The 21,863-nt window shown below is 41.9% G+C and overlaps 1 protein-coding gene across 4 annotated transcripts in view; it reads right to left on the bottom strand.

Annotated features, from left to right (window-relative positions):
- LOC137326330 (spectrin beta chain, non-erythrocytic 1-like) overlaps positions 1–21,863 on the bottom strand; it is a 269,969-nt gene that overhangs the window by 110,436 nt on the left and 137,670 nt on the right. For all 4 annotated transcript variants that reach the window (XM_067991316.1, XM_067991314.1, XM_067991315.1 and 1 more), the window contains 2 exons: positions 6,564–6,715; positions 5,598–5,771 (listed from right to left, as the gene is read on the bottom strand). In XM_067991316.1, the coding sequence (XP_067847417.1) occupies positions 5,598–5,771; positions 6,564–6,715 (326 nt within the window). The remainder of the gene's footprint in view (positions 1–5,597; positions 5,772–6,563; positions 6,716–21,863) is intronic.

A 21,863-nucleotide genomic window follows, 5' to 3' on the forward strand; every position in this document is an offset into this window, starting at 1 on the left:
ACCCCAAGGAAACTAATTTTAAATCAGGGATGTGGACTCACCATAATTAACATAAGCAAATTAACAGTAATGAAAATAATGGCACTAAAGAGTGACAAATCCCCAGGACCAGATGGTTTCCATCTCAGGATTTTACAGAAAGTAGGTGAGAACATTGCAGATGCCCCAACTATAATCTTCCAAAGTTCTCTTGATTCAGGAACCATTCCTTTAGATTGGAAAATTGCACATGTCACTTCGCTATTTAAGAATGGAGAGAGGGGGAAACCAGGGAGTTATAGGCCAGTTAGCCTAACATCCATTGTCAGAAAATTACTAGAGCCTATAATTAAGGGTAGAGTGATTGGGCACCTTGAAAATTTTCAGCTGATCAGAGAGACCAGCATGGATTTGTAAAGGGTAGGTCATGCCTGATGAAACTGATTGAATTTTTTGAAGAGGTGACTAAAATAGTAGATAGGGGAATGTCTATGGATGTTGTTTATATGGACTTCCGGAAGGCATTCGATAAAGTCCCTCATAAGAGACTGTTAGCTGAAGTTGAAGCTCATGGAATTGAGGACAAATTATTGACTTGGTTAGGAATTTGGCTGAGTGGCAGGAGACAGAGAGTAGGATTAATGGGCAGGTACTCAAATTGTCAGGATCTGACTAGTGGTGTCCCACAGGGATCTGTGTAGGGGCCTCAACTATTCACTGTATTTATTAACGACTTAGATGATGGGATAGAGAGCCACATATCCAAGTTTGCCAATGACATAAAATAGGCAGCATTGTAAGCAGTGTAGATGGAAGCATAACATTACAGAGATATCAATAGATTAAGTGAATGGGTAAAACTTTGGCAAATGGATTTCCATGTAGGCAGTATGAGGTCATCTACTTTGGACCCACAAAAGATACTTTCCAAACGGTGAAATGCTCGAAACAGTGGAGGTCCAAAGAGACTTGGGGTCCATGTACAAGGATCATTAAAATGTCATGGACAGGTACTGAAAATAATCAAAAAGGCTAATAGAATGCTGGCCTTTACATCTGGAGGACCAGAATACAAGGGGTAGAAGTTATGCTACAGCTATACAAAGCCCTGGTTAGACCACACCTGGAATACTGTGTTCAGTTCTGGGCACCGCAACATAGGAAGGATATAATGGCCTTGGAGGGCGTGCAGCGTAGATTTACTCGAATGATACCTGGACTCCAAGGGTTAAATTATGAGGAGAGATTACACGAACTAGAGTTGTATTCTCTGGAATTTAGAAGATTAAGGGGTGATTTGATCGAAGTTTTCAAGATATTAAGGGGAATTGATAAGGTAGATAGAGAGAAACTATTTCCGCTGGTTGAGGAGTCTAGCACTGGAGGACATAGCCTAAAAATTAGAACCAGGACTTTCAGGAGTGAAGTTAGGAAACAATTCTATTCGCAAAAGGTGGTAGAAGTTTGGAATTCTCTTCCGCAAACAGCAGTTGGTGCTAGCTGAATTGGTCATTTTAAATCTGAGATGGATAGATTTTTGTTAACCAGTGTAGATGGAAGTATAAAATTAAAGAGAGATATTAATAGAAGGTATTAAGGGATATGGGCTAAGGCAATTACATGGAGTTAGGTCACAGATCAGCCACGATTTAATTGAATGGCAGAACAGGCTCGAGAGTCTAAATGGCCTACTCCTGTTCCGATGTTCCACATTCTTACCACTTTTCGAGTAAAGAAGTTTCTCCTAAATTCCCTATTGGATTTATTAATGACTATCTTATATTTATGGCCTCTAGTTTTGGACTCCCCCACAAGTGGAAACATTTTCTCTACGTCTACCCTATCAAACCTTTTCATAATCTTAAAGACCTCTATCAGGTCACCACTCAGCCTTCTCTTTTCGAGAGAAAAAAGCTTGAGTTTGTTCGGCCTTTCCTGATAAGTATATCCCTTCAGTTCTGGTATCATCCTTGTGAATCATTTCTGTACCTTCTCCAGTGCCCCTTGTGCACAATACTCCAAGTGTGGTCTAACCAAGGTTCTATACAAGTTTAACATAACTTCTCTGCTTTTTAATTCTATCCCTCTAGAAATAAACCCCAGTACTTGGTTTGCCTTTTTTATGGCCTTATTAACCTGCATCGCTACTTTTAGTGATTTGTGAATCTGTTCCCCGAGATCCCTTTGCTCCTCTACCCTATTAAGACTCTTATTATCCAAGCAGTATGTGGCCTCCTTATTCTTCCTACCAAAATGCACCACCTCACACGTGTCTCTTTGAAATTCATTTGCCAATTACATGTCCATTCTGCAAGTTTATTAATGTCTTCCTGCGTGATGATGCATTCTTCCTTTATATTAACAACAGCCCCCAATTTGGTGTTGTCCGCAAATTTTGAAATTGTACTTTCGATTCCTGAATCCAAATCGTTAATGTAAATTGGGAACAACTGTAGTCCCAGCATCAATCCCTGTAGAACACCACTTGCCACCTTTTGCCAGTCTGAGAAGCTACCCTTAACCCCTACTCTCTATTTTCTGTTTAGTAGCCAGCTTGCTATCCATTCTGCGACCTGATCCCAACACCACGTGTCTGACATTAGCCATGACTCTACAGTGTGGTATCTTATTGAAGGCCTTTTAAAAATTCAAATATGTTACATATATTATCATAGAATCATACAGCATAGAAGGAGGCCATTCGGCCCATCAAGCCCGTGCCGGCTCTTTGTAAGAGCAATACATTTAGTCCCATTCCCCCGCTTTTTCCCTGTAGCCCTACAATTTTTTTCCCTTCAAGTATTTATCCAATTCATTTTTGAAATCCACAATTGAATCTGCTTCCACCACCCATTCAGACAGCGCATTCCAGATCATAACTACTCGCTGCGTAAAAAAGTTTTTCCTCATGTCGCCTTTGGTTCTTTTGCCAATCACCTTAAATCTGTGTCCTCTGGTTCTCGACCCTTGCCAATGGGAACAGTTTCTCTTTATTTACTTCATCTAAACCCTTCATGATTTTGAACAACTCTATCAAATCTCCTCTTAACCTTCTCTACTCTAAAGAGAACAACCCCAGCTTCTCCAGTCTATCCATGTACCTGAAGACCCTCATCCCAGGAACCATTCTAGTAAATCTTTTCTGCACCCTCTCTATGGTCTTCACATCGTTCCTAAAGTGTGGTGCCGAAAATTGGACACAATACTCCAGTTGAGGCCGAACCAGCGTTTTGTAAAGGTTCAAAATATCTTCCTTGCTGTTGTACTCTATGCCTTTATTTATGCCCAGGATCCCATATGCTTTTTTAACTGCTTTCTGAACCTGTCCTGTCACCTTCAAAGATTTGTGCACATATACCCCTGGGTCTCTCTGTTCCTGCACCCACTTTAGAAGTGTATCATTTAGTTTCTATTGCCTCCCCTCATTCTTCCTGCCACAATGTATCACTTTGCATTTCTCTGCGATAAACTTCATCTGCCATGTATCCACCCACTCCACCAGCCTGTCTATGTCCTCTTGAAATCCATTACTATCCTCCTCACTGTTTACTACACTTCCACTTTGTGTCTGTGTCTTTGAAACTGTGTCCTGTATACCCAAGTCCAAGTCATCAATGTATATCAAAAAAAGCAGTGATCCTAGTACCAACCCATGGGGAACACCAATGTGTACCTTCCTCCAGTTCCGAAAAACAATTGTTCACCACTACTCTCTGTTTCCTGTCATTTACCAAATTTCGTATCCATGCTACCACTGCTCCTTTAATTCCATGGGCTTCAATTTTGCTGACAAAATTGCAGATCTACATTCCACTGAAATATCAGTAATAATTTGCAGTTGGCTTTGTAGAAGAGGAAGTGAACCATCTGCTCTAATGTATAAATCCCTTTCAACAATAGTTTTCATGTGCACAATACTTGAGGGTTTGTAACTCAATGCATCATTACATCGAAACCAGAAGAAAATTCCAGATTCACTAATAAATTCAATAGAGAATTCAGGAGAAACTTCTTTACCCAAAGAGTGATAAGAATGTGGAATGCGCTACCACAAGGAGTAGTTGAGGCAAATAGCATAGATGCATTTAAGGGAAAGCTAGATAAGTACATGAAGGAGAAAGGAATCGAAGGGTATGGTGATAGGAGTAGATGAAGTAGGGAGTGAGGAGGTTCGTGTGGAGCATAAACACCAGCATAGACCAGTTGAGCTGATTGGCCTGTTTCTGTGCTATAGACTCAATGTAACTCAATGTAACAATATAACTCCAGTAAAGACTTAAAGATTATTCTTGTATTTTTTAAAAATCTTAAAAACAATAGAAAAGGAATTTGCACACTAATCCACAATTAAATTTCTAGAAAATTGAATTAAAAAATACAATTCTGCAGTTTTACAACCTGTAATTGAAGTTGTTTGAAGAACTGATAATATGAAGCACTGGAGATTGCATTCAACTCTTGTAAATCTATGTACATTTTCTGAATAATTATGTCCTTAGCCCCCAAACATTACATAGTTAATGCACAAATCAAAACATGCAATGCCTCTACGTAGTGTTATGTTCCATTTGTTAATATTCACTTTGCAATGTGCTTCCACCATTATAATTGGTATTGAATATTTGGTGGGGGGGGGGGGTTAACTCAGAATGGATTTTGAGTGGGCGGGAGCGAGCACCAAACACGCCTGACATCAATTTGAGGCCAGGGCTATTTTAACTTCCGGGTTTCATTGACATTTGATTGGCTTCACAATGCAGCTTGAAGTGGTACATGAAGGAGTACGTGTAATAGCCAGAGATCCTGCTGAGATAAGCCGCCAGCCAGGCCATCTCTAATGCACATTGCTCTCGAAGCGCCACTGATTTCCAGAATGAGGTCATCTCCCAGCTCTTTTGAGCAGGACAGAGATGCTGACTTCAGGGGCCCATTGTTGAAAAGAAAATTTGTGTCACACATGCAGTTATGTGAGATACTGGAAGGCCTGCCAAGGGGTTTTGGCAACATGGCTGAAAATATGGAGGAGTCCGCTTCCAGCTTGTGTGGCATCCTGTCTCACATCATCAGCATTCCACAATCTACACTCTACCTTGGAGCATGTGGCCACCTTCAGAGGAATAATTTTGGCCCTGGACGATAGTGTAAAATGGGCGATATCTAATTATCCGCCCATTATACATCTCACCCGGTTTTCATTTCCATTGAAGTCAGTGAGCAAACCAAGTGTTACTTATGTAGTAGGACTGTGTACAATTCATAAAAGAACTGCATGTGACAATAATGTGACAGAGATTTGTACAATGAAAAGCTTTTGTCACTTACTTCGATTGACTTTTATTTGTTACCAGGAGTGTATGTAATGCAATAGTCACCTGCAGAAAATTGTGAGGTCTAGAACAACAAAATGACTGTTTTAGGCATAATACAAAGAGATCTTTAACTATCTGAACTACTTGACTGGTTAGCAATAAAGGTAGCAGATTTCAATTATCCCAAAGTTGTGCATCCTGCCATAAAATGTATATTATGTCCAAATGTTTGCCTGATAAGACAGTAACCGCTGTGCAGATATGTTGAGGCCAGAACTGTCCATGTGTTTCTTTTACATTCCCACTTACCTGGAAGCGAAGGATGATGGTCCAGATGAGACCGAGTGTCAGCCTGTGGCTCCCATCAACAATGTCATGTGATCCCATATTTTCCAGGTGCACTTTCTGTTCTTTGAGAAACTGAAGAGCCTTGTCTACATTTTCCAAACAATGTATACGCATCCGACCTTTGGTTGGCTTTGGCTGATTAGCGAGATAATGTCATGATGTTTTCAGTAAAAAGGAAAATACACAATAAAATAAACATTGAATGTATGCCAATTAGCGGAAGGAAATGAAACACAAGCAGTTACTGCAATTATAACAAGCGGTCCTTTCACCTCTGGGAAGTGGATGTGACTTCCACATGGGTTAACGGAACAAAACTGTCAACAGCTTGGCACTACATTGGCAAACTCATTTGGAGAAACTATGGCTGGTGTGAGAAATATTAAAAATTCACACTGTTCTTGTGAGGTTGGGATTGAGGTACATTAATGGGGGTGGGGGAGGGAACAGTCCACAATACAGCCTACATTATACCTGACCAGGGAGCGTTTAATGTTGTCACTAAGTGCCCAAAATGGACGAAAAAAGGGGCACTGATTGGTGCTCATAAAGATGAAGACTATGAAAAAAACAGAAATGCAAAATATCACTGAGCACACAAAAAATAATTTTAGTACATTAGCGATGTCATCGAGTCAATCAAGATAGGTTTGAAATAATTAAAAAACAAAGAAATCTGAACTAGTACAGCCTTTATATTAATTATGAAATAAGTACTCTCAGGATGATTTCCTGAAGATATTTGAAAATTTTTGAACTAATGCTGTGCAAAAAGTCTTAATTTTAAGAAAGTTTTAGAAAGCAGCAGAGATTATAAATGCTCGCTGTAGCATTCTGAACTTAATTATTCTAATGTTGAAATCAACCATGAACACTCAAGACAGTTAAATGCACAAATTATGAATTCCAGCAGATTATGCAACATACCAGCTGCTCCCCTGAGAGTACTTCCAGTAGTTTAATTAGCATGCGACCATCTCGGAGGTCAGTGTACAGATCAGTAATGCGGCAGGTTACTCTTGCCAAGTGAGAGTTCACCCATTTCGTAAAGGTCTTCTTCTGCACAACTTCACGTTCATCTGTAAAACAATCAAGTGATCAACTCACTGCTTGCTATCTCAACATTTCGCTTTTATATTTTTATACTTAATACCTCTAATTGGTGTCGTGTGACAGCTTGCACTACTCAGCACTGACTGCAGTGACAAACTTTTCAAATTCAAGTCATGCTAGACCAGGCAGAAAATATTTCCGATCAGCTCCCTTGCTCTTTCTGTTGTGTCCTCGACTGGTTGAAGAAACAAAGTGGCAGTTAATTAGTAACACAATCCATTAATTTACTGACTGCAACTTAATCTCAGTTTTGATGATGGAGTGGGTGGGGGGAAGAGAGGTCGCTCATCAACAGACTTAGGGATGGTGCTGCTACAAAGTAAAATATTGTGGAGGTTGTGAATTACAAAATGGGTTTTACTGGTGTAACTAACATTGGGATCCTTGTCTGTTCGATGCAGACCATTCATTAACTGTACAGAATGGTGGTGCTGTGATTTCCCACATGCTGGGTTCCTCATCTCAGCTGCGCCACAGGGAAAGAGGAAAAAGTAATTCAGAGGTCCACCGTTCGCATGGCCTACCATAGTTTTGGAGAGGCACTGAAGGAGGTCAAAGAGCCAACTGCCTTCTTAGCCAGGATAGTGCATGGCACAGAGAGCCAATGGATATTGATGTTGATACATATATACATATATATATATACACACACATATAAAAAGAAAGAAAATAATTTACAAAGAAAAACATCAGTAGTTTATCTCCACGAAACTGTAACCAAAACAAACTTGAATTCTTTCAGTCACATGACACTGAAAACATTCAGGTCAGGTCTAATATCAGTCAGGTTCATTACCCATTTACCAGAGAACAGCATGCCTGCCAAAAAGTGTTTCTAAAAATAAATTATTCAGTATATATTACATATAGTAACTATTAATAGTATGTATGAAGCTATGGTCCAATGGGTTCTGACGTTTGTAGATAAGTCAAGCTTCACCGGGACTTGATGGTTTGACTTATAGGGAGAGGTTAGACAGACTGAGACTTTTTTCCCTGGAGAGTAGGAGGTTAAGGGGTGATCTTATAGAAGTCTATAAAATAATGAGGGGCATAGATAAGGTAGATAGTCAAAATCTTTTCCCAAAGGTAGGGGAGTCTATAACGAGGGGGCATAGATTTAAGGTGAGAGGGGAGAGATACAAAAGGGTCCAGAGGGGCAATTTTTTCACTCAAAGGGTGGTGAGTGTCTGGAACGAGCTGCCAGAGGCAGTAGTAGAGGCGGGTACAATTTTGTCTTTTAAAAAGCATTTGGACAGTTACATGGGTAAGATGGGTATAGAGGGATATAGGCCAAGTGCAGGCAATTGGGACTAGCTTAGTGGTATAAACTGGGCGACATGGACATGTTGGGCCGAAGGGCCTGTTTCCATGTTGTAAACTTCTATGATTCTATGATAAGTACCCCATGATTGAGATACAGTTTGGTGACTAACTTCCAGCCACATATTATTCTACATTTATTCAAGTTTAAAAAGAACAGTTTCCAAGGAACTTTATAACTGGAACTGCTTTTATTTCACACACACACCCCTTTCCAGTTTTCTAACTGCCATACTGGTCATCTTATTGAAAGTATTTTATGGTTTCTGACTGAAATAATTAAGTCCTAACACTTAAAAAAAAAACGAGCAAATCACCTTTGCTGCTGCTCAATTTACAACACTTGCGACTACACTTCAAAAGTACTTCATTGGCTGTTATGCGCTTTGGGACATCCTGAGGTTGTGAAAGGCTCTATATAAATGCAAGTTTCTTTCTTTAATTTGTTTTAATTTTGTTCAGAACATTGTATTTCATACACCCAACCATGGAGGAAGCATGGAAAGATACGACTGATTATTTAATATCTACAACTTTTGTTTTGTTGAGAAAATGCCTAATTTTTAACAGTCTGGCAATTTGAAAATTGTAGAGTGACTGATTATATGAAATCAGATTGGTGCTGGATGGAGCTGTTTTCAACCATACGCAGTTAACTCCGTGCCTATGAGAGAAACGGACAGATAGTGCAGAGGAAGGAAAGATAACTATTGTTGAAACACAACACAGAGTAACAATTATCGGGATGAATGCATTGCCAAATCCAGCAAGATTGCCTCATCAAAACTTTGCACCATTATGACTGACACCAATCCTTCCAAAAAGGAACAGAACAAATAGAGCTTAGGCACAAACTGACTGTCATCAGTTGCGGTGAATGAAAACTCCTATGCCAAGGTGTGATACATCATTCATCAGTCCAGCTGACATCAGGTCACGTGGAAGGATGCATTTTTGTTTTATTCGTTCATGGGATGTGGACTTCACTGGCAAGGCCACCATTTATTGCCGATCCCGAAATGTCCTTGAGAAGGTGGTGGTGAGCCACCTTCTTAAAACGCTGCAGGCCGTGTGGTGAATGTTCCCCCACAGTGCTGTTAGGTGGGGAGTTCCAGGATTTTGACCCAGCGACAATGAAGGAACGGCGATATATTTCCAAGTCGGGATGGTGTGTGACTTGGAGGGGAACGCGCAGGTGGTGTTGTTCCCATATGCCTGCTGCCCTTGTCCTTCTAGGTGGTTGAGGTCGCGGGTTTGGGAGGTGCTGTTGAAGAAGCCTTGGCGAGTTGCTGCAGTGCATCCTGCAGATGGTACACACTGCAGCCACAGTGCGCCGGTGGTGAAGGGAGTGAATGTTTAGGGTGGTGGATGGGGTGCCAATCAAGCGGGCTGCTTTGTCCTGGATGGTGTCGAGCTGCTTGAGTGTTGTTGGAGCTGCACTCATCCAGGCAAGTGGAGAATATTCCATCACACTCCTGACTTGTGCCTTGTAGATGGTGGAAAGGCTTTGGGGAGTCAAGAGGTGAGTCACTCGCTGCAGAATACCCAGCCTTTGACCTGCTCTTGTGGCCACAGTATTTATGTGGATGGTCCAGTTAAGTTTGTGATCAATGGTAACCCCCAGGATGTTGATGGTGGGGGATTCGGCGATGGTGATGCCGTTGAATGTCAAGGGGTGGTGGTTGGACTCTCTCTTGTTGGAGATTGTCATTGCCTGGCACTTGTCTGGCGTGAATGTTACTTGCCACTTATCAGCCCAAGCCTGGGTGTGTCCAGGTCTTGCTGCATGCGGGCACGGGCTGCTTCATTATTTGAGGGGTTGCGAATGGAACTGAACACTGCGCAATCAGCGGCGAACATCCCCATTTCTGACCTTATGATGGAGGGAAGGTCATTGATGAAGCAGCTGAAGATGGTTGGGCCTAGGACACTTCCCTGAGGAACTCCTGCAATAATGTCCTGGGGCTGAGATGACTGCCTCCAATAACAACTAACATCTTCCTTTGTGCTAGGTATGACTCCAGGAGAGTTTTCCCCTTGATTCCCATTGACTTCAATTTTACTGGGGCTCCATTGTGCCACACTTGGTCAAATGCTGCCTTGATATCAAGGGCAGTCACTCTCACCTCACCTCTGGAATTCAGCTCTTTTGTCCATATTTGGACCAAGGCTGCAATGAGGTCTGGAGCCGAGTGGTCCTGGCGGAACCCAAACTGAGCATCAGTGAGCAGGTTATTGGTGAGTAAGTGCCGTTTGATAGCACTGTTGATGACACCTTCCATCACTTTGCTGATGATTGAGAGTAGACTGATGGGACAGTAATTGGCCGGATTGGATTTGTCTTGCTTTTTGTGGACAGAACATACCTGGGCAATTTTCCACTTTGTCGGGAAATGTTGTAGCTGTATTGGAACAGCTTGGCGAGAGGTGCGGCTAGTTCTGAGCACAAGTCTTCAGCACTACAACCAGGATGTTGTTGAGGCCCATAGCCTTTGCTGTATCCAGTGCACTCAGCCGTTTCTTGATATCACATGGAGTGAATCAAATTGGCTGAAGACTGGCTTCTGTGATGGTTGGGATATTGGAAGGATCATCCACTCGGCACTTCTGGCTGAAGATAGTTGCAAACACTTCAGCCTTGTCTTTTGCACTCACGTGCTGGACTCTGTCATTATTGAGGATGGGGATGTTCACGGAGCCTCCGCCTCCCGTTAGTTGTTTAATTGTCCACCACCATTCACGACTGGATGTGGCAGGACTGAAGAGCTTTGATCTGATCCATTGATTGTGGAATCGCTTAGCTCTGTCCATAGCATGTTGCTTCCACTGTTTAGCATGCATGTTATAGCTTCACCAGGTTGGCACCTCATTTTTAGGTACGCCTAGTGCTGCTCCTGGCATGCTCTTCTACACTCCTCATTGAACCAGGGTTGATCCCCTGGCTTGTTGGTAATGGTACAGTGAGGAATATGCCGGGCCATGAGGTTACAAATTGTGCTGGAATTCAATTCTGCCTCTGCTGATGGCCTATAGCGCCTCATGGATGCCCAGTTTTGAGCTGCTAAATCTGTTCTGAATCTATCCCATTTAGCACGGTGGTAGTGCCACACAACACTTTGGATGGTGTCCTCGTGTGAAGACAGGACTTCGTCTCCACAAGGACTGTGCAGCGGTCATTCTTACCAATACTGTCATGGACAGATGCATCTGCGACAGGTAGATTGGTGAGGACGAGGTCAAGTAGGTTTTTCCCTCGTGTTGGTTCGCTCACCACCTGCCACAGGCCCAGTCTGGCAGCTATGTCCTTCAGGACTCGGCCAGCTCGGTCAGTAGTGGTGCTACCAAGCCACTCTTGGTGATGGACATTGAAGTCCCCCACCCAGAATACATTCTGTGCCCTTGCTGCCCTCATTACTTCCTCCAAGTGGTGCTCAACATGGAGGAGGACTGATTCATCAGCTGAGGGAGGGCGTTAGCTGGTAATCAGTAGAAGGTTTCCTTGCCCATGTTTGACCCGATGCCATGAGATTTCGTGGGGTCCGGAGTCAATGTTGAGGGCTCCCAGGGCCACTCCCTCCTGACTGGCATCATACCAACCTTGTGCCACCAAAAAAATTACAATCATGTGTGTATAATGAATGGAGGATAAAATTGATCAGCTGCCAATGAACAGCTTCTATTCTTACACCAACACCCATTCTGATAGAATGGCGCAGAGATCAATTACATTTCTTAATGGTGAGCAGCGCTTTAAACAACGGTCAGATAAAAAGTTTTCAAATTGGACATCTGTGGTTAAGGCTCTCCAACATCCATGTCGAGTGGTTGTGAAATACCAGGATGTGGAAAAATCTAAGAACATAAAGATTACAAAAGGATGTTTCCACTGAGATCATATAGTTCCTAATGGTGTGTAAGGAAATATTGGTTAACTTATTTAGGGGATCCAGGCTTGAAAGGGTTAATTAGTCAAAGCTTTAGCTGAAAGCACTGTACTATAACATAGACTGCTTTTAAATTAACTTACTGCAGCTGCAGGCACTAACAGCCTTGAGATTCTTGTCATTGCAAACTGAGGGAGGGACATAACAGTACCCCCACTCCTTCAGACATACTGGAATGCTGAAGCTAGCCATCTCCTGACCCCTTCGAGACCTATAGGGTGATTTATCAACTGCAGGGACTGAGGAACATTGATCGAGAGATGGTGAGGGGGGACACAAGGCACTCTCTCTTCTGGACAAATATGTGTTGTATATATGATTGGGTAAATTAAAGGGAGTATTTTGGAAAATACCTGATTGAATGTATTTTGCCACAGTTCTGTTCTTTTTTGGGGGTATAACTTGGGAGTCTGAGCCTTTGTTAAGTGTGGAGGAAAGGAAAAAGAAAGTACCAGGCAGGTAAATGCGAACGAGAGTACATGCATGAAGGAACGGGGAATGAGGTTGCAGCTTCTACCCAAAGGACAACGGGGTAATATAATTCTCAATTGTGCTTTGTAAACAACTGCGTAATGTATTGATTCTTACTTGTGCTAATTAAGTCATATGGCTATTAATCATTATGGTATCAGTCTTGAACATTGAACAGAGAGTCAAAATTGACTACATGTGTAGGTACGGTAGCCTAGTGGTTACAGTACTAGATTAGCAACACAAAGGTCGTGCATTCAAATCAAATTGAAAAATTCTACTAATTTGTGAGCTACCACCAGAAAATGACCAACTAGTTCACTAATGTCCTTCAGGTAAGGAAACCCTTAAACGCCTGTCCAGTCTGGCCCGCATTTGACCACTTTTCCATACTGTATGGATGATTCTTAATATCCTGAGAGCAATTAGGGATGGGCAATAAACACTGCTTTGCAGTGTCACCCACATCCCAACAGTTTTTTTAAAAAAGGGATAAGAAGGACATTTACAAAAACCATTTGGGGCCTTGGTGGCACACATTATATATTAGGAATGATGCGAGCAGTCAATAGTGTCATGACACCCAAAACCTCAATATTATTATTGTTCTGAACAATGCTTGATACCAAAGTAAAAGCAGCCAAGGGAAGTGTAAGGACTTGGCACCACTTTGTATAAAATATTGATGTCTTCCTGCATTTTCATTTGGAGGATTGAGAATTATGTAAAGATCTCCATACATTTCATTCATGCAGTGCACTATGCAGCAGTAACTGTCAACAAACATCAAGAATGAATAAATCAAGAGACAGGCAGCAGATTTAAGTGCCGTACCAAAGGCCCTTTAACAAGATCTCTACCTGTATATAGTGATGGCCTTAGTTTTGGGTGGGGCATATTTGAATGCACTTAATTTAATGTTTGTATTTAAAACAACATAGTAGAATAAAAGCTGAGAGGGATCTTTAAAAAGACTGCAAGAACCAATGGTGGAGTAGTAGCATGAGGAAGGAGTGCCTTAAACAGCAAGTATCAATTATTGATATCTTTGTCAATTTTTATCTCGTATTTGTATGTGATCTCTGCTCCCCCTTCATATCATGCACCTGTGTTTGCTATTTGATTGTTCTAAGATTTTGGGGCATTTGTTGATTTGAGAATTCGACCTATATTCCTAACACTAGGATCAATCATGATGTGGCGATGCCGGTGATGGACTGGGGTGGATAAATGTACGGAGTCGTACAACACCAGGTTATAGTCCAACAGCTTTATTTGAAATCACAAGCTTTCGGAGCTTTGCGAAGGAGGAAAGCTCCGAAAGCTTGTGATTTCAAATAAAGCTGTTGGACTATAACCTGGTGTTGTATGACTCCGTACATAGGATCAATCAGGATGACTTCATATTTGATTTCAATATTTTCTGATGCTGGAAAAAAGGGATTTTCCAAGAAAAACTTCAAATGTTGTTCAAGTATCACATTACCAATTGCTGCTAATTAGATACAGCTCACAAGGACTACATCAACTGTGACCACTGAGTCAGTCTCCTGTTTACTCATGGGCGGAGTACAGATATTAATAGCCAAAAATACAGTCAACCGAGCACCAAGTAAAAAGATACATGGCACTGGGATCAAGACACATCTCAGACAGGTTCTTTTTGTGACTGAGCCAAAATCCATCGGCATAAATGAACTGATTGTCCATCCTTAACTCAAGAGTAAGAATAAAATAAACTGCAGTGCAAAAAGCAGTTTTCGTGCACTCCTCATCAGTGTGTTGGCTGAAGATAATAAAATAAATGGTCTGATGCAACTATGATATCTTACAAATTACACAGATATTTCACTTTAGAAGGAGGACAAAGCCCCATTTAAGAAGCATCTGAACACTTGTCCATTTCCTGGTGAGAGAGGGAACCTAAATTATCTGATTGCCCTTAAAGGTAAAAATGTATGCTGGGCTTTTCTTTTCACACCGTTCTTCCTTCAGACAAGCAAACCGCTGTGAACCTTGCATCCCTGCGCGAATAACACTACTCACAATCCATGGTCGTTCACTTAGATTATCTTGTTTTTTTTGTGTAGATTTTGTAACTACAAAATTATTTCATCTCCTTGAGCCAGATAACATGTACCAATCAAGGTTAATGCTCGCTATTTGCTGTTTTTGTACATTCACACTCTTCCCATGTGAAGTAGTGGAAAGATTCGCAGGCAGATGAACATAGTGCCCATCAGTGACATGAACGCTCCTTCCAAGGCTGTAACCATCTTTTTACCAGCCAATAGGGTGGTTATTCCTCTACGGCAGGAGGGTTTTATGGGCTTGCAAAACTCATATGATGAGTGGGGAGGAGTGGGGAGGGGTGGGGTGGGGAGGGGTGGGGGGGGGGGCGCCTACACCCACCAGACCAGTTAACCGCTGGATATCAACTCGGAATTCAGATCCAGAGCTCCGGTCTCCACTCGCTGGGGCTGTCTGGAGCACAGGTTTGCAGCCTGCACCTTCTGACTCGAAGGCAGGAATGCTACCACAAAGCCAAAGGCTCATTCCTCATGCTACCTAGTGATTGTGAGTTATTTTAAAAATGGACAGAAATGTAATAAATGACAATTCGGGGAAGCTGCAGTGTTGCAGCTGGTGACCAGTTTGACCAAGGCAAGGTTCCCGGCAGTAATTCACCTATATTCACCGAACACGATGGGCCGAATGGCCCCCCTTCTGTGCTGTATCTTTTCTATGGTTCTATGGTTCTATATTCTGGGTAATTCTCTGCTAAGAGTCTTTTGCATCTGTCTTTATCAAGGAACAAGATGCTGTCAAAGTCACAGTAAAAAAGGAGGTAGCTGAGATACTGGATGGGCTAAACATTGATAAAGAGGAGGTATTAGAAAGGCTGGCTGTATTTAAAGTAGATAAATCACAGAGTCCGGATGGGATGCGTTAAACGAATATTTTGTATCTGTCTTCACAGTAGAAGAGACAATAAGCATACTAAAAATAGTGAGGAACCAAGGGGTAAATGAGAGTGAGGAACTTAGAACAAATAATATCGCTAGAGAAAAAGTACCGGACAAACTAATGGGACTAAAAGTCGACAAATCTCCTGGACCTGATAGCCTGCATCTGAGGGTTCTAAAAGAGGTGACTGCAGAGATAGTAGATGCATTGGTTATGATCTTCCAAAATTCTCCAGATTCTGGAATGGTCCAGCGGACTGGAAGGTAGTAAATGTTACCCCGCTATTCAAGAAGGGAGGGAGAGAGAAAACAGGGAACTACAGGCCAATTAGCCTGACATCAGTCGTCGGGAAAATGCTGGAATCCATTATTAAGGAACTGATAACAGGGCACTTGGAAAATCATAATATGATTAGGCAGAGTCAACATGGTTTATGAAAGGGAAATCGTGTTTGACAAATTTATTAGAATTTTTTGAGGATGTAACTAGCAGGGTCGATAAAGGGGAACCAGTGGATGTGGTATATTTTGATTTTTAAAAGGCATTCAATAAGGTGCCACATAAAAGGTTGTTGCACAAGGTAAGGGCTCATGGGGTTGGGGGTAATATATTAGCATGGATAGAGGATTGGTTAAAGGACAGAAAACAGAGAGTAGGGATAAACGGGTCATTTTCTGGTTGGTAGGCTGTCACCAGTGGGGTGCCGCAAGGATCGGTGCTTGGGCTTCAGCTATTTACAATCTATATTGTTGAGTTAGATGAAGGGACCGAGTATAATGTATCCAAGTTTGCTTATGATGCAAAGCTCGGTGGACAAGTAAGCTGTGAGGAGGACACAAAGAGTCTGCAAAGGGATATAGACAGATGGAGTGGACAAGAAGGTGGCAGATGGAGTATAATGCGGGGAAATGTGAGGTTATTCACTTTGGCAGGAAGAATAGAAAAACAGAATATTTTTTAAATAGTGAGAAACTATTAAATGTTGGTCTTTGGAGAGACTTGGGTGTCCTCGTACAAGAAACACAAAAAGATAGTATGCAGGTGCAGCAGGCAATTAGGAAAGCAAATGGCATACTGGCCTTTATTGCAAGCGGGTTGGAGTATAAGAGTAAGGAAGTCTTACTACAGTTGTACAGGGCTTTAGTGAGCCATTACCTGGAGTACTGCGTACAGTTTTGGTCTCCTTATCTAAGGAAGAATATATTTGCCGAAGAGGCGATGCAACGAAGGTTCACTAGATTAACTCTTGGGATAAGAGGGTTGTCCTATGAGAAGAGGTTGAGTAGGATGGGCCTATACTCGCTGGAGTTTAGAAGAATGAGAGGTGATTTCATTGAAATGTATAAGATTATGAGGGGGCTTGACAGGGTAAATGCTGAGAGATTGTTTCCCCTGGCTAGAGAGTCTAGAACTAGGGGCACAGTCGCAGGATATGTGGTTGGCCATTCAAGACTGAGATGAGGAGGAATTTCTTCATGCAGAGGGTTATGAATCTTTGGAATTCTCTACCCCAGAGGGCTGTGAATGCTGAGTCATTGAATCTATTCAAGGCTGAGATGGATAGATTTTTGGACTCTAGGGGAATCAAGGGATATGGAGATCGGGCGAGAAAGTGGAGTTGAGGTCGAAGATCAGCCATGATCTGTTTGAATGGCGGAGCAGGCTCGAGGGCCGTATGGCCTACTCCTGCTCCTGTTTCTGAAATTCTTATGCATCCTAGGTTACTGAGGGAAGTAAGGGTGGAAATTGCAGAGGTGCTGGCCATAATCTTCCAATCCTTCTTAGATAGAGAGGTGGTGCCAGAGGACTGGAGAATTGTGAATGTTACACCCTTGTTCAAAAAAGGGTGTAACGATAAACCCAGCAAATACAGACCAGTCAGTTTAATCTCGGTGGTGGGGAAGCTTTTAGAAATAATAATACGGGACAAAATGAATAGTCACTTGGACAAGTGTGGTTTAATAAAAGGAAAGCCAGCATGGATTTGTTAAAGGCAAATTGTATTTAACTAATTTGATTGAGTTTTTTGATGAGATACAGAGCGGGTTGATGAGGGCAATGCAGTTGATGTAGTATATATGGACTTTCAAAAGGCGTTTAATAAAGTGCGACATAACAGGTTTGTCAGCAAAATTGAAGCCCATGGAATAAAAGGGACATTGGCAGCATGGATACGAAATTGTCTAAGTGACAGGAAACAGAGAGTACTGGTGAATGGTTGTTTTCGGACTGGAGAAGGGTATACAGTGGTGTTCCCCAGGGGTCGGTACTAGGACCACTGCTTTTTTTGATACATATTAATGACTTGGTCTTGGGTGTGCAGGGCACAATTTCAAAATTTGCAGATGACACAAAACTTGGAAGTGTAGTAAACAGTGAGGAGGATAGTAATGGACCTCAAGCGAACACGGACAGGCTGGTGAAATGGGTGGACACATGGCAAATGAAATTTAATGCAGTGAAGTGCGAAGTGATACATTTTAGCAGGAAGAATGGCGAGAGGCAATATAAACTAAATGGTACAATTCCAAAGGGGGTGCAGGAACAGAGAGACCTGGAGGGAAATGTGCACAAATCTTTGAAGGTGGCAGGACAGGTTAAGCAAGTGGTTAAAAAAGCATACGGGATCCTGGGCTTTATAAATAGAGGCATAGAGTACAAAAGTAAGGGAGTATGTTGAACCTTTATAAAACACTGGTTTGGCCACAACTGGAGTATTATGTCCAATTCTGGGCACTGCATTTTAGGAAGGATGAGAAGGCCTTAGAGAGGGTAAAGAAAAGATTTATTGGAATGGCTCCTGGGATGAAGGTCTTTTAGTTACGTGGACAGACTGGAGAAGCTGGGGTTGTTCTCCTTAGAGCAGAGACGGTTAAGAGGAGATTTGATAGAAGTGTTCAAAATCATGAAGGGTTTAGATAAAGTAAATAAAGAGAAACTGTTCCCATTGGCGGAAGGGTCGAGAACATAGAGGACACAGATTTAAGGTGATTGGCAAAAGAACCAAAGGCGACATGAGGAAAAACTTTTTTACGCAGCGAGTAGATCTGGAATGTGCTGCCTGAAAGGGTGGTGGAAGCAGATTCAAACATGGCTTTCAAAAAGTAACTGGATGAAAGTAATTGGATAAATACTTTAAGGGAAAAAATTTGCAGGGAAAACAGGGAATGAGAATGGGACTAACTGGATTGCTCTTACAACAAGCCAGCACAGACTCAATGGGCCAAATGGCCTCCTTCTGTGCTGTAACCACTCTGTGATGCTATTGTTCTATAAGAGTTGACCAATTTAGTGTCTTTTTTTATATATATGAAGCTGTAAAGTATTTCATTGACTGCTTCAGAATTGTGTTTGAAACACAGAAGTACGGTTTGAGCAGGGTGGAAATGTTACATGGACACAAAAAAGTCGCACGTTGGTGATGCAGCTGCTGAAAATAGACTTGGTACATGAAAAAACACTTAAATAGGAATCCATGTAACATCAGTACATTGGATGTCGAAATAATCACTGAAGTGGCAAATACTCAGGGATGGGTACATACGCCTTGTTAAATTATAAATATTATTTTTCAGCAACTATGCCTTGGGATGGTCCTATGACTGCTTCTTTTTCTACTTCTGTGTTAAATCACGTTCATTGAATTTATACACTACAGTGCTACTCAAGAGACGCGCAGCAAACAAAACAAAAAAAGAAAATGGCAAAAAGTGTAAAATACCATGGCATCTCACATCAGCCCTATGATTCTTCAAACATAGTGATCATTTTTATAAAACTCTGGACATAATTAAGAACCTCCGTGTGCACATCTCACACTAGCTCCTCCACAATTACGATTACTGCAGCAATATGGTCAGCCAGTGAGGTTCCCTTCATTTTATGATGTGAGTGCTCTGGGGGATGAGTACTGGTGGTTACATAAAGGGATAAACTTTGTTCTCTGGAACACTTATAACCATCATCATGCGTGTATTTTAAATTTTAATTATTTCCTCAGTTGGATCATTCATTTGATTAAAAAGAATCCATGGTAAAAAGACTCAGGGATGACTATCCAGCCCTACCCTACCGTACCACAGCTATCAAAAAAAGATGGATTGGATGTTAATTTTCAGTGATGTTCCCTGGGCAGGACTTGATGCTGATGCAGTTGCTGATATGGCTCAGTGATTCCAATGTTGATGCCATCTTATCTGATCCTGAAACGTTAGAGCAAATTTCAAATCCAGCCAACTGAAGAGTTACAACCCTAACACATCATGAGAGAACAACTATCAGTTATACTGCTATTAAGGATAGCCCCTTTGGAGAGGCAATGTCTGAGGTGGGTGAGGACTCTTTTCTGGAAACCAGCCATCAAAAACCACAATTAAGAAGTGAAATTCCTTTTATTAAAAAATGGAAGAATGTGCCATTTTCTCTGCAATTGATGACCGACATATGAAATCATAGGAACATGAGGCTTTTAAAAGTGCAGTTTCTGAGAGTGCAATTTTGAAAGTGGGTCATTAATTTCAGAGAAAGACAGGCATTGTGCCGTTTTTCATTCTTGGAGTCATGGAAGAGAATTCTGCTCTGTAAGCCGGCCCAATTTCAGGCAAGATCATGGCAAAGAATGATGGAAGATGCTGGCTGTAAGGCCCACTGTTCCAAATGGGACTTCTGTCCCCTGCCCCTTCTGGAACTGCCCTTGGCTGTACCATCCCTACGCACCCCCCCCCCGCCCTCCTCCGTTATAAAGTGGAATTGGCGGCAGGGGAAAGACAGTGACCAGGTAACCGTCCACTTCCTGGGAACACCCAGGTGTTGGAAGGTGGCAGTAGGCCCCAGGAGGTGGTGGTAAAAGATCCAAGGTCCCTCGGTGGAGGAAGAGGACTGTATAGCAGCCTCCTCTCCCTTCCAGTCGGGGCCCAGCATGTACTTACTGAGCACCTCAGTCTCAGCTGAGGCCTTCAGTGGGAGCCTGATTGCCATTTTGGGGTCACTTCTGTCTTAAAAGGTCCCTCACTGCTTCTCCAAACCAGGAGCCCGCCATGGATACGGAATGAACACCAACCCAGGAAACTGAGTTGGGGTTGCAGCAGAGCCAGAGGAGTGGACAGAATCTCTGATTCATTGAAACTCTACCATAAAAGAAGAGAACTCCCCCCCCCCACTCCCGCCACCCCCCCCCCCCCCCGCCCCAACCATGTTTTCACAAATTAATTATTAGGGCACAAAGTTAGAGGACAAACAACATGGTCTCAGAGGTTGAAGGATAAATGGGAAAAGGTTCATCCATCAGCAAGAAGGGTTAGTATTGGATTAGTCTCCATTCCTTGCTCTACATTGAAGCTTTTAGGAAAAATAGGGACCTAGACATAAATATTTGGGATTTGAATAAAAATGCCCATTTAATAACCAAATGATAGTCGGAGTACCTAGAATTTATGAGGAACAACAGTAGGTAGATAGGGAATGAGGCAATACATTCAGCACATCCAAGCTCATCCATCCAAAATTAACTTACAATTCTTCTATCACAGCAACCAGCTGTCTTGGTGTTTCCAAGGTTACTACCTCGAAACCCATTCTATCGATTGATCACTTCTTGTGTAAAGGAGATCTTCCCGCTATCAGTCCTAAATTTATTTGTCAGTTTTAACCTGTACCCATTGTCCCAAGAAAACAGTTTCATTTGAAGTACTCTTCTGGATTTACTTTTCTGCATCATTTGCTGTCTTATATAACTCTATGGGGCAAGGATTTCTGCTGTTGGTTGTTTATAATGCAATCATAAAGAACATTCTTACAAATCAGTTATAATAAATAACCAACAGTGGAAATCTTCCCCATGAAGAAAACCTCATAACTCAGTCCTCAGGATCAGTTTCATAGCTCTTCTCTTTACTCCCTCCAGGGCTTTAACATCTCCCTTGTGTCTAGGCGACCAGAACTAGTGCTCAAGGTACATAATTCAGTCTTCGGCCACATTACAAAATTATTGCATAATTATTTACTGAGTAATGAGAACCACAAACTCTAAATTAATCAAGGCCCAAGAATTACTATTTCTTACGTATAATTCAAGATGATTTGTAAATCTGATGATCTTCTCAAAGTGTTTGGCAGACATTTTTTGCAACAATGTAATTTATGGTGTAACATATCTATGCATCTCGGAAATGCCATTGTACCACTTGTGCATGATCCTACAATGATGCAAAAAATGCATAACAGTTCTGACTCTTCTCCCTACCTCCCCATCTATAATATTAATAGTGCGCACCATAGCTCAGGAAATGTACACTGATGTGATGGTGATAACAGGTGCGTTAAATTATTTGTTATTAAAAAAAGGGGAAAATGGGGCATAGAAAAATAAGAATCGGGACACATCTTTTTTATTTTGATGCAGAAATGTTAC

This window comes from Heptranchias perlo, chromosome 10 (assembly GCF_035084215.1).
Source record: "Heptranchias perlo isolate sHepPer1 chromosome 10, sHepPer1.hap1, whole genome shotgun sequence".
In the NCBI taxonomy this organism is placed as follows: Eukaryota; Metazoa; Chordata; class Chondrichthyes; order Hexanchiformes; family Hexanchidae; genus Heptranchias; species Heptranchias perlo.